The sequence below is a fragment of the Lissotriton helveticus genome, chromosome 7 (assembly GCF_964261635.1).
Source record: "Lissotriton helveticus chromosome 7, aLisHel1.1, whole genome shotgun sequence".
NCBI lineage: Eukaryota > Metazoa > Chordata > Amphibia > Caudata > Salamandridae > Lissotriton > Lissotriton helveticus.
The window spans coordinates 819,678,628-819,691,932 of NC_136068.1; the positions used below are offsets into that span (position 1 = coordinate 819,678,628).

At 41.2% G+C, this 13,305-nt stretch overlaps 1 protein-coding gene across 12 annotated transcripts in view; it reads right to left on the minus strand.

Moving 5' to 3' along the window:
* Positions 1 to 13,305, minus strand: part of PKD2L2 (polycystin 2 like 2, transient receptor potential cation channel) — a 2,146,539-nt gene that overhangs the window by 611,892 nt on the left and 1,521,342 nt on the right. For all 12 annotated transcript variants that reach the window (XR_013598682.1, XM_078653282.1, XM_078653287.1 and 9 more), the window contains one exon: positions 11,489 to 11,589. Coding sequence is in view for 11 of the 12 variants with exons in the window: in XM_078653282.1 (XP_078509408.1) it covers positions 11,489 to 11,589 (101 nt within the window). In the remaining variant the exon portion in view is untranslated. The remainder of the gene's footprint in view (positions 1 to 11,488; positions 11,590 to 13,305) is intronic.

Below are 13,305 nucleotides of genomic sequence, written 5' to 3' on the forward strand. Positions count from 1 at the left end.
CTAACATCAGATGCAACACCAGGGGATGTCGTGATGGCACGACTGGTGTCGAACTGGATCCGGAATTGGATCCCTGAGGCCCCACCGTCGCGAAGGCTGGAGCCTACCGCGTTGAACCCAATGGGGCCCCTCCCGACCCTGCAGGGCCTGAAGGCTTGCCAGCAGGGTCGTTCGCCTTAAATACATGCACATGGACTCGTAAATCTCTTTTATTTGAGCGGGATTCGCTTCGGATCCCGGAAAAGGGGGAAGGCGTGTAATCGACTCTGGCTCCACTGAACCGTGCCTAGCGCATCCATGCTCCTTACCTCTTTCAACGACGGACGCCAGTTGAGGCAAAGATGATGTCCGCTTGAAATTCTTCTTCTTCTTATGCCTCTTCCCCAAGTGTCCCGAGGACCTCAAGTGGGAGGAAGAGGACTTAGGGCTCCGGAAGCTGGTCCCGCGACCTCCTCTTCTTCGATCCAGACCAGGACCTCCCCGGAGTCTCGCTGGAGGGTGTCGACTGCTGGCCCGCGGGAACTTTTATCACCTGCTCCCTCAAGGTCTTCGGAGCCATGGCCCAGCAGTCCAAGCATGACTTTTAAATTGTGGTCGTGCTCGAGACACCAGAGGCAAACATGAAGGGGATCGGTGACCAACATTATGCGGGAACAGGCCCTGCACAGCTTGAAACCTGTCTTCCTCAAACACATCCCTCGCACACGCAGTCAGAAAAAAATCCTAAAATTAGACAAAAGTCGAGAAGAAGCCTGCTAAAAAAGTGGTAGAGGAGTAGCTCTTCCCATATCGACGCTTAACTGGCGTGGAAAGAAAAGAACTGACATCCTGGCGCCACCTATATAGGCACCGCGACGTAATAACCTACGCTAACGACGTCAACAATATCATGCAGAGCCGAATGGAGCCACCCAACGTCGCACACATGGTTATTGCTCAGCAAGAGTTTCCAGATCCAGCCTGATGCCTGGGAAATTTAAAGGTAAGGAATCTGCAGCTAGAAGTCTCTATCAGATATGAACTCTACTTAACGTCCATACCAGATTATATTCAGAACTAGCGATCTGAAGTGCTGTTGCATCAAGCTGAAACAAATGCTTGCATCTTTCTCCTCACAAGGACACTCGTCAAAGGAGGCAGACAAGCCAAGTACACTCTATTCCGCTTCTTTTCTGTATGCTGGATATCGTGAATGCTCTGTCTCCGCCACGGAAAAGAGCTTAATATTCTAGTCATCGTGTGCTTAGCCCCTGCATCCAGGTTATTCACCTCATCACTTCCTGGTTGTTTTGAGATAGCTGTGGTTGGCATTCCGTAGTCGTTCTGTGTGGCGGCTCTCCACGGCTCCGGCTATCACCCTCTTTGTCTGTGCCTGGATATCCCACATATTCTGCTCCTGTAAAAACAAAGAAAAGAGAAAACCTAAAGCATCATATAGGCATTTTAAGGTGGTAGCGCCTTCGTGTTGGCATGCTTATGAAATGCATATTACTTATCTGATTGTGGTCCCAGGGCCTTGGAGATTCCGTATTCTCTCTGTACACAATGGGTAAAGCTGTAAAATAGAAACCGCACATTTAAGTGCTTCCTAACGTTAAGGAGACATAGTTACAGCCTGCAAATCTTTTTAAAGGGAACTAGTCATACTGTTGCATAGTCCCTTATTAGTTCCTTTATGGATATATGAATGCTTGGGCTATACTTAACTCACTGCTACTTCTTAATAGCAGGTGAGTGTTTGTTGTTACATGTATTAATAGTTTCATAGTTGCACTACCAAAGTGGTGTACAAAACGTGTCTTCATTCTCTATCCTTTTTTCATATAGATTGCACCAATGATTTGGTATGGACTGGAAATGATTTATAGTGGAAGAGGGAAGTTAAACACGTAGCAAAAGTCTTTACACTATAGAAACAGTACATCGATTAAACCTCCTTCTCTGCTCTTTACTTACAGTGAAGGGACCTTTCTTCTGAAACGTGTATATCGTTCCTGTGGAAACAACAGGTGAGAGCTAACAGTGGTAGTTTAGAGGTATTTCCCATACTGAGTGAAATTTTGTCTCTGTTAGCCATAGTGACCTTGCTTATGCTGGTGAAGCTAAGACAGGTAGTACCCTCACTGTCTGTACTGGCATCTGTACTGGTAGGACTGCTGCTACTGCAAAATCCCTAAAGAGTAGTGTATGTGTCATTCCTAATGGTTTGTAAAGCCTCATTAATTATTTATTTAATTTTCCCTCGTCATCGTCCATCGAAATCCCCCCCACTCAGCCCACCGCTCTTACCTGCACGAGCCACGGCTGCTCATTAACATGTCTACCAAACAGATGCTCAGCATCAAAAGTCATGTCTACAACTTTGAATTATACTTCATATACTTCAAAACATAGTGAGTGCATGCGTCGTCGATGGTGTTGTCCTTGTCTATGAAGTGACCAGGATCCTCTTCAGTGCAGCTGGTAACATTTGTGATACCATCATCTACCAAGTCGTCGTCAAGGGCGTCTTCATCAAGTAAGCCAAAGCAAGGGATGTTATTGTTGATGGCTTTGTCATTGTTAAGGTCTTACATGTCATTCATGGAAATCTCGAGCACAGAATTAGGGGTGTGAGAAACTTGTGGACTTTGCTGTAGGATAATTATTCGAAGTTACCTCATCATTACTCAAAATCATGTGTAATTACGCAAAAGGCATCTTGCACTAAAACAATTACTTGAACAGAATCTGGGTAAAAACTCAACTTGAAAATATTATCTCAAGTTGAGTTCTAGCCGCTCGCATTCGGAGTTGTAGTTTCATGCTCAAAAATTACCTGAGCAGTCCATTCGGGTAAAAAATCTACTTGAAATGCACCTTGTGTAAAGAATTACCCAAACAGTACATCGTGCATTAAACTTTCTATCTGAAATTACGTGAAGTGACGTGATAGCATAATTTCGGTAATTTCAAGTAAATTTCTTTGTAAAATTGCCAAAATTCCACCGGTTTTGCTGGAGTAATTAACATTTCTCCCAGGCCTAGCGTTCTTTGCGGTTTACTCTCCAACAAAGCTATGCTCGTTATCGATGAAGCCTCTGACATCGATGTTGGTGCTTCGTGCACTCTCTCTTGCCCACCGGCAGTAGTGGAGCTGACAATGGCTTCTTCGACGATAGAGGCTGTGCTCGTTGATGGGGCATTGTTGGGGACAGTCTATTTCAAAGTAGATCTTGACAGACTCTGTCACAGGAGCTAATGCTAACCCCTCATTGGTCTTGTGTGCCTTGGTCATATCAGGAGGTTTCTCTTCTGCGCTAGATGTCTTGTACTTAGAGGCAAAACTAGAGAGAGCTTCACTGACACGATCTTTTCAGCTGTCGTCTTTTCAATATCTGGCTTTTGCAGCAATGTCAAGAAGAGCACTCTTTAAGGAGTCACCTCTAGGTCAAGATACTTCAAGTGACAGTAACAGCAGGCCTTCTCTGTCCTGGAGTGTCATGGTGCTAATGTTCTTGCAAATGATGCACTGTTTTGCAGAAAGCTCATCCTTATCTAGGCATATGTGGCCATTTTGTTGTATTCTCAACAAATCTGGAAAATGGTGAAGCTTGAGTTGAGTTTATTGAAGAGATAGATATCTACACAGCTTGTCATCTGCTGGTCATCTCCCCACAGTGCAGTTAACATCCCAGCATTAAAAACATAACATTCCATAAGCAATGACATCATAAACCCAATGACAGCAGTAATGAAATGTTTAAACTAGCAAACATTGCATTTAACATAATATGAAACATAGTGCCTCGAATATAACATACCTCCCTTTCTAAAAATGAATAAAAGAAGACATAACTCAAACTTCTGAAAAATATAAGAAACAAAGGAAATAATAGAAAAAACATTAATCACGAAATCTACAAGGAATATTAGAAACTCTTGAGCTTTTCCTCCTCTGTATAGAAGAGGTGGATGGGTAGGTGTCATTGGTGTCATTACTGTCCAGTTCCTTTGCATCAATACTGTTAGAACAAAAACTAGAACAAGATTTAACTTTAACAATCTTTGACACACTTCCACCAAAAACCACCTTCCACTTGAACAGAATTGGTAACAATTCTGACAACCTTGACAGGATCACCAAATTTTCCCTTTCCTTTCTTTGTATACACAGGATTTTTGATTCTTACAAAATCACCAACACATAAGGGCACCATTTTGACATTTCTCCTTCTATCAAACCATTCTTTCTCTTTTCTCTGCATGAGATCAACATTAGTTTTAACACTCTCCATAACAGTTTCAACATCAACCAAAGAGTCAAACCATTTGCTCATCCATCCTGGACGAAAACTAGTGTTCGCTTTCCTTCCTCTTAAAACTTCGAAAGGACAGCACTTAGTGGTTGAATGAGGTGTAGTCCTGTAGAACCACAACATACTTTCCAGTGAAACCAACACATTATAATTTCCCTTGACAGCCCATTTGATACATTCCCCTACAACTCTGTTCATTCTCTCTACCAGACCATTTGCCTGTGGATAATATAGAGAGCTCTTGAGGTGTTTTATGCCACTAGACTTAAGAAAATCTTGAAACTCATGACTCACAAATTGACTACCATTATCTGAAACAAGAAATTCAGAAAATCCTTCCCTCAAATACACCTCCTTCAAAAATTTGATGACACTAGCTGAACTAGCCTCTCGAACAACCTTGACCTCAGGCCACTTGGAAGCATAGTCCATCAAAACAATGATAAATCTCATGTTCCGACGTAAGACTTCATATGGACCCATAATGTCAATACCTACTTTGATCCATGGCCCAGCTGGGCACTCAATGGGAGATAAAGGTGGTGTTTTTTTTAGATGAAGAACACAACAGACAATTATCTACACCAATCCTGATCTCATTGTCCATACTTTTCCACCAAAAATGTTCACGGACACGTCGTATGGTGAGAGAAATGCCCAAATGTCCTTTATGAGCTTCTTTGACAATGACAAACCTAAGAGAATGTGGAGGAACCAACTTGTCACACCTCATCAATAAGCCATCTTCTATAGAAATCTCTGACTCAACCTTCCAATAAGGTTGAAGCTCACAAGAAAGGGCTTTATCCTTTGGCCAACCCTTTTTTCACAAACATGCAAACATCTTGAAGAACTTTGTCTTCCGAGGAAGCTAATCTCCAATCTTCTTCTGACCCAACAGCCAAAATGGGAATATCTATAGACGCTACAAAACAATCTTCATCATCCTCATCACTCAACTCTTGAAAACCTGTGCCCTCACTCATGTCAGAATATTGAGGAAAACGTGAGAGAAAATCGGCTCTGATATTCTTCCCATCGGCAATGTGTGTAATATCAAACTGATATTGTAGTAATTTGCTAACCATCCTGGTGATTCTCGGTGTACAGCATTTGCTTGGACCAGAAGACAATACCGACACAAGAGGCTTGTGATCTGTGACCAGATTGAAATGCCTTCCCCAAACATAAGGACGGTATTTGTCAATATCCCACAGACAAGCTAACAATTCTTTTTCGATTACAGAATATTGTACTTCTGCATTCCTAAGAAATCTTGATGCAAACGCAACAGTATATTCTTGATCACCAGACTGTTGAGTAAGAATTGCACCTAAACCATTTTTACTTGCATCTACTGTAATAAAACACAGTTATTCTGGGTCAAAAGGCGTAAGGGCATCACTATCTTTAAGAGTATTTTTAACTTCCACAAAAGCACGGTCACAATCTGAAGACCAAATCAACTTTGTAGAAGTTTTGAGGAGATTACTAATAGGTCTAACCATATATGCATAATTATGGAGAAATCTAGAGTAGTATTCCAGCAACCCTAATAAAGACTTAACACCAGTTTTGTCACTGGGTACAGGTGCATTCATAATAGCATCAATGAGACCTTGCCTGGGCTTGATTCCTTCTTGGGATAAAAGATGGCCTAGATATTCAATTTCGGTGCATGAAAACTTGCATTTCTCATTTTTTTAGTACCACAGCATTTTTTTTAAAGATTTCTAGAACCCTTCTAAACGTGTTGTCATGGATCTCATTATCTTTGGCATAAATAAGAACATCATCCTGAAACACACGGACCCCCTCCACACCCCTCAACATATTCTGCATAACCCTCTGGAACACTGATGCCGCAGAGGCTAAGCCGAAAGGCATCCTCTTATAATGAAAGGTTCCAAGGGGTGACACAAAAGCCGTCAAGGAGCATGACTCAGGATGAAGTTCAATTTGATGGTAGGCGCTAGCCAAATCTAACTTAGAAAAAACTTTAGCACCTTTGATACTCGAAAATAAATCTGTTATTTTTGGCAAAGGGTGAGAGTCAACCCAGATCTCTTTGTTGAGAGATCTGAGATCCACACACACCCTCAACTTCCCATCCCGTTTTCGTGCAACCACCAAGGGCAACAACCAAAGAGAAGAGTCCGTAGGTTCAATGATACCCTTCTCACATAGAGAGGAGAGTTCTTTATTCATATCCTCTCTGATGCTGAACGGGACACTCCTGAGTTTATGTTTGATCGAAGTTGCACCTTTTTTAACCATTATTTTGTGCTTGAACCCTGAGAAACAGTTGGAAATTCACTGATCCACCTGGTGCTTACCGCTTCACATGTGACTAGCATAACCTGTTCTTTTGTGCCTGGTTTCAATTGCATGCCAAATAAGCCCTGATGGAACCAACCTAAAATGTTTAGACCTTCGACAGCTACATAAATTTTACCTCTAATTTTCCTTCCCTTGAATACAAGGAAATCTTCAATAAAGCCAAGTAAATCAATTGTCCATCCCTCATAGGAGACCAGTGATCGATCAGGAGGAAAAAGTTCTGTCGTTCCCCAAGTTTCATAAAAAAGTTTCTGCATTATCACGGTGATCCTAGCTCCGGAGTCTACTAGTAAATTTTTATCACCAACTATAATCTCGACAATGGGGTCAACACATGATGAAGGATCCCCTGTAAGTGGAATTGACGAACCATTAGAAGCAACCTTATCTTGAAACACAGAGACAATTTCTTCTTCAGAATCATTGTCATCAGATTCTAATATACAGGCTACACATTTTTTTTTAAATTTCTTTTTTAAACAGACAGCGGCGAAATGTCCAATTTCTTTACAATATTTACATGTGGAATTCAATGCTGGGCATTTGGATCCCTTCCCATGAAAAGAGCTACCACAACGTAAGCAAACATTACTAGGTATCGAATTATCAGATTTGTTTTTTGAAGCGTAAGTGTTCCCTTTCTTTAAGATTTTGTTTTTTGACTTTCTGGAGGGACCCACATAATTGATAGATTCAGCTGGTTTATCTTCCAGCTCCTTGAGAGAGATGTGTGACGTTTCAATACTTTTTCCTGAGAACAGAGACATAAGAATCTATGTCTTCATTCTCGGACTGCCTCCTCTTGAAGAACTTGTGTCTCAATACAATCAAATTAGGTTGTTTATCAAAACGTAACTTAAGTTTTGACACAGTGCATTGGTACTCATCCAAAACATCAACATTATCAGGTAAATCAGGTAAATGTTTAAAGATCAATCTTCCCTCAAATCCTAACGAGTGTAACAACAGACATTTCTTCCTTTCTGGACGATACCTTAAAGCACCAATAGCCCCTAGATATGTCTCAAAGGCATCGAACCAGATGTCCCACTTCACAGGAGGCTCACCTGAAGTCCCTAGGAAAGAAGGAGGAGCATTAATAGATTGTAAAGACGACATTGAGTTTGGGATAAAACTCTATGCACAAAGAAATGAATTAAAATACGCAAAATAACCCAAACAAAATATGCAAAACAGTAACTTGCAAATAATCTGTTTGACAATAAAAAATGTGAGGGACACTGTAATTCGCAGATAGATTGTTTGTTGAAAAAGTGTGCCAATCACTGCGATGTTTACTGATATAAGAAATGTGAATCCGTTTTGATGACAACTGTAATTCGCAGATAAATTGTTTGTTGAAAAAAATTTGCGAATCACTGTAGTGTTTACTGACTTGAAGAAGTGTGGAAAAAAGCAAAAAAACACTCCATATAATCGATGCAAAGTGTGCGAATCACTGCAATTTGCTTGTGGATGAGTTATCCGTGAAAACACAGTAGTGCCTTGGTAAATACCCTGACAATAAAGAAAATGTTAATTGAAGTCTTCAAGAATGCCACTACCCTTTGTGGAGTCAACAATGTATGTTCCAATAGAACAAGACAAGAAATGAATGTTCTGTCTTCCCTCTTGTTTTATGATGCAATAAAACAAACGTGAAAAGCATGGAGAATGTTCATAAATAAATCCCCCAGGAAGAAAACCAATTGTGACATCATAGTTGGCAGATAAAACTCCTTGGGAAGCGTGATTGGCAGCGCAAAATGACGCTCTGGGTGTCTAAACAAGCGTAGTTGAAGCGTGGTTGGAAGCACTGAATGACGCTGTGGTTGGCAAAACAAGTGTAGTTGAAACGTGGTTGGCAGCGCCCTGGTTGTCAAACAAACTTCGTTGAAAAACACGCATGCGCGAGAATGTGAATGCCAAGATCTCGCGATGAGGACCTCACGGTGCGAAACAGAGAAAATGCATTGTGAGCTTAATGCGCGGGATGAGAGGCGCGTGTCGATTCTAACAGTCAGGTAGGCGAGCTGCCTTCAAATAAAAACAAATGCGTAGGCAAGTCTGTTTTTTAAAGAAAATTATAAATATATAACATAGTTCAGCACAATATTAGACGTGGGTAGTAGTAAAAGTCGAAATACATCTTTGGGAATGTTTGGGTAAGACTGCGCTGTGCTTGAGAATAGAAAGATCTCAACAGCTGCAGCAGCGATAAAAAACATTTCCAAGATACAAAAAAAAATTGTCACAAATGGCTTGCTTGACAAGAATACTCGCTCTGGCCAACTAGTGCCAAAAAAAAAAATTAAACAGTTTCTCATAAATCATGGCAAATAGAAGAGGCAGTGGGAGAGGCACAAAATAAAAAAAAAATAGACTTAACTTATTGAGTCCAAATGAAGGTGGTCGATATCCACTAGATGTTGAAAGGTAGTCGATGTCCACTAGATGGTGTAGATAGAGATGTCCAATAGATGGTGGTCTGGAGTACTTTGATCCCAGCAAAGATGTCTGGAAAATGTTTGCAGCAGATGAAAACAATCTTGAAAAACCAATCAGCGTGAGTTCTGCTGTGTAGAGTCCTCGTCCTCAAAATGTTGTTGTATTCTTAATAATACTGAAAACTGGTGAAGCTTGAGTTGAGTTTATTGAAGCGATAGATATCTACACAGCTTGTCATCTGCTGGTCATCTCCCCACAGTGCAGTTAACATCCCAGCATTGAAAACATAACATTCCATAAGCAATGACATCATAAACCCAATGACAGCAGTAATGAAATGTCTAAACTAGCAAACATTGCATTTAACATAATATGAAACATAGTGCCTACAATATAACACATTTGTACATGGATTACCCACAAAAACACTCTTGCTCCACAGGACACACACAGATTGAAAAGTCTTTTTTCTTTTTGGAGTATCTATCATGATATGACAGACGTCTCTGCGATCAACAACCCAACCACAAAGATGTGGATGACACAGGGGGGTGAAGGATGAACATTCCAGAAACCAGAAAAGCTGACACATAGTTAAGTTCAGTTCAGGAGAAGATCAGAAGGTCCCCATCCATTCACCAGATTTGCAGTAGAAAGTTTGACAGTTGGTGTCTCTAAGGAAGGTCAGCGCTCTGAGCTCACAAAACTGATTAGTTGGATGATTGTTTTTAATTTATTTTCAATGTTAGTTGCTGTACTGGAATACTACTGTGTTAACATTGTCTACTGAAGGTTACCAGCCTGGCATGAGGGCATCAATTGAAACATGTGATTCTTTGAACACTCCAGTGCTGGGGAACAAATATTGTGCATAATCCAAGAATCAGGAGCCTGAACTAATGAGCCACGAGCTGCAGATTGCAGAGCTGTTATGGACCATATTAACAGTCACGTTGTTACAGAACAATGTTTGTTTTGTTAATCAAAGACATCTGAAGAGCTGAGAATGCATTTAGTTTCACCCACTAAAAATTAGGGCTGGCTAACAGATCAGAGCAAACTGATGACCATCTTTCTAATGCTCGTCCTCCAAAACTACAGGACCATTATAATATATGTGGCTCTTTGCGAATCAGATTTGGGTAACTCAAAACAGTTTTTTATTGTAAGATCTCTTCTGCAAAAAAGTTGAAAACTATAATCTACTCCTTAGGACGTATTTGAAAGTGGAGTGCATACTCAACAAAATACTGTACTCAGGTTAAACATTCCAACTCCCAAAAATGGCAGCTTTTGAAATACTAAAAAGTTTGGTACTAGGGGTTGGGTTGAGCAACCCAACATGGCAACTTAAATGGTAAGATATAAAATTGGGTGTGGTGAAAGAAGTGAGATGTGGTCCAGAAAGGACATAGGCCTAATAGGTTTGAGCCAGAGAGGGGCATAATCATTGCGGTCGGGACATGGCTTAAGACAGAAGAAGCATGGCTACCTGTAATTTTTGAGTCTGATTAAAGGTGTTAGTAATTTCCGACTTCTGTGGCACTTTTGGGCTTTCATATCCTAAGAGACCCATCAAAACTCACGCCAGATTAGCAACATATTCATGCAATTCAACAAATGGTCATCAACAATCAGTAGCTAGCAATACATAAATACATTTTAAAAATGAGAACACATCTTACACATGCAACTTACTTTTCAATTATAGTTAAAAGTTCACATTTCCAAAATGAGAGATCAAAAACTGGCAAATATTGTGACTTTTTATTGGTGACGTAGCTGAAGTTAGAAGCAAGTTATGGAGTTTCAATGAAAATGTGCAACTTATTATGTTGAAAATGTGAATTATAATTCACCCATAAAAAACGTGTAACTAAAGAAGTCTTTACTTAGTATGGAACTGAATATGCCGAAAAAATGTGGTTGATTGTTAGAAATATATGTAACTGAAATACAAGACATACCAGAACTGAAACGAATTTGCATTTTAATGTGACAGCGTTCTTGCTATGTTTTGTAATGTAAACACCACTGAAAATGTGCATGGAACTCAAAGTTTGCCTGCATGCTCATTATGCAGGTTTCTATGTTAAATTAAAGCATGGAAATATCACATTCAGCATTTTTGGATTATTAGCTAATAAATGCAAACATTGTGCCATAAAATGCCACACCTGACCTTGCTTTTGCAAAAATGTTCCAGTGGGGGAGAACCCCCCTGAAACCTTCTAAAGAGTGTCAGCCTTGCTCAATTAATCTAATTACAGGTACATATGTTTACACTTCACATCTTTCAAATGTCACCAGCCACCACTGATAAAGCATAAAACTGTTATACTAATCCTTTTCTAAATTTGTAGCCAGTGTTACTTCCAGTATAATCTCACATGATTCCATACCCTTTCACGTCTTCTTCAAACGGTTCAAAATATTTATTTCCTGGAATGTTTTCCACTGTTGCTTTTCTGAGTTTCAGTTTCACCAGTGCTCTTTCATAACTCTGAAAATAGAAATAATTGAGTGTGGGAGTGATTCTCATTAGACTCATTTAAATAGGTATCATGCACATATTTATTTAATTGAAAATACACATAGAACAGGTGACGGTAGCACCAACAAAATCTTAACCCACCAGCCCAGTTATTGACCCCGGTTTGTTCTTTTTTTTATTGTTTTCCTATCCTCCTTTTCCCGCCTGTTAAGCGTGTCCAGGACAAGACCGAGAGAACCCTAGAGGACCCCGGCCTACCCCGTCCCGAAGCTAGGAAACCGGAAGAGAGACTGTTTTCCCCTTCTTGTGCAACCATACTACCAGTAATCTGAGATTTCCCCACCTACTTTGATTCCAGAAAGTAATAAAAGAAGCCACGTACTCCCTAAAATCGTGTCTTGTGATCCATCACTCTCCGGAGGTACTAAGCTTCCCCAACAATAAGCAATACTTTCCCGAGGTGGGTATGCAGACCAGTTTCACACGAGGACGTCCTGCAGGACCAAACATGCAAAACGGCTAAAGAACACGCAAACCTTCAGGGGGTTGCTTCTTAGCTAATGCGTAGCAGATTTTAATCTACAGCATGATCCATTGCGAGATGGTCCTCCTCTGTATGGCCCAGAACAGAAGCTCTGGTACAAACACCAGTTTGTCTGGGTAGATGTTCAGATAAGGAGGCTTGGATGATAATGCCTGAAGCTGACTGATCCTCCAGGCAGATGCCATAGCCACAAGAAAGGCCGTCTTGATGGTAAGCAGTCTGAGTGGACAATTGTGCGGGGCTCAAAGGGAGCGCACATAAGGAAAGTGAGTACGAGATTGAGGTCCCAATAGGGCATACTAAAGGGAAAAGGTGGAAACAAATGTTATAAACCTTTCAGAAACTTATTTGAAATAGGGGATTAAGATTGATGGCTTATCAAGCAACCTAAGCTCTTCAGATTGTCCAGAGCTGAGCCCTACTGGGCCAGAGAAAGGACGAGTAAGTGAGTCAGAAAGTTGATCTATCTGCTTGTCTCAACACAATGCCACAAATTTTCTCCACCGGCATCATCTTGGTGGAGGGGCTCCTGACTGCCAAGATAACATTATAGACTCCGGGAGGAAGGTTGAAAGCTGCCAGCTGTCACGGCTCAATCTCCATGCAAGAAGGCATAGCGTTGACAAGTTCGGTGGAGAACTGTCTCCTGCTGATTTGACAGAAATTCCTCCCATAGGGGTGGCCCGATCGAAGGACTAATAGCCATGCTCAATAGCTCAGTAGACCACTCTCCATGCCCAGTGAGGAACAAAAAGAATGACTTGGGCCCGGTTGTTCCTGGTCTTCTTGAGAACTCTGGGCAGGATTGGTATGGGTGGAAAGGTGTACAGGACGCCTGAGCTCCATTAGAGATGAAAAGGGACTCTGAGTGATGCCATTAGTGAACCAGTAGGTATCTGCGACTGAGTTAATCATTCAGCGAGCACACCAGATGCTGAACCACCAGGGAAATGCCCTGATATTCCAGTCATATCCAGATACATAAGGCCTTTTGACAAAGGGTCCTCAACCCCACCCCATGTCTGTTGCAGTACCTCATGGCGGTGGTGTTGTCTGTGAACCCCAGCACTAGCCTTTCTTTGAAGGAGGGTAGAAATGCTTTCAATGCCAGTCGGATCGCCTGGAGCTCCAGTACATTGCTGTGGAGCCCAGATTCCGCTAAAGACCAGAGGCCTCTGATC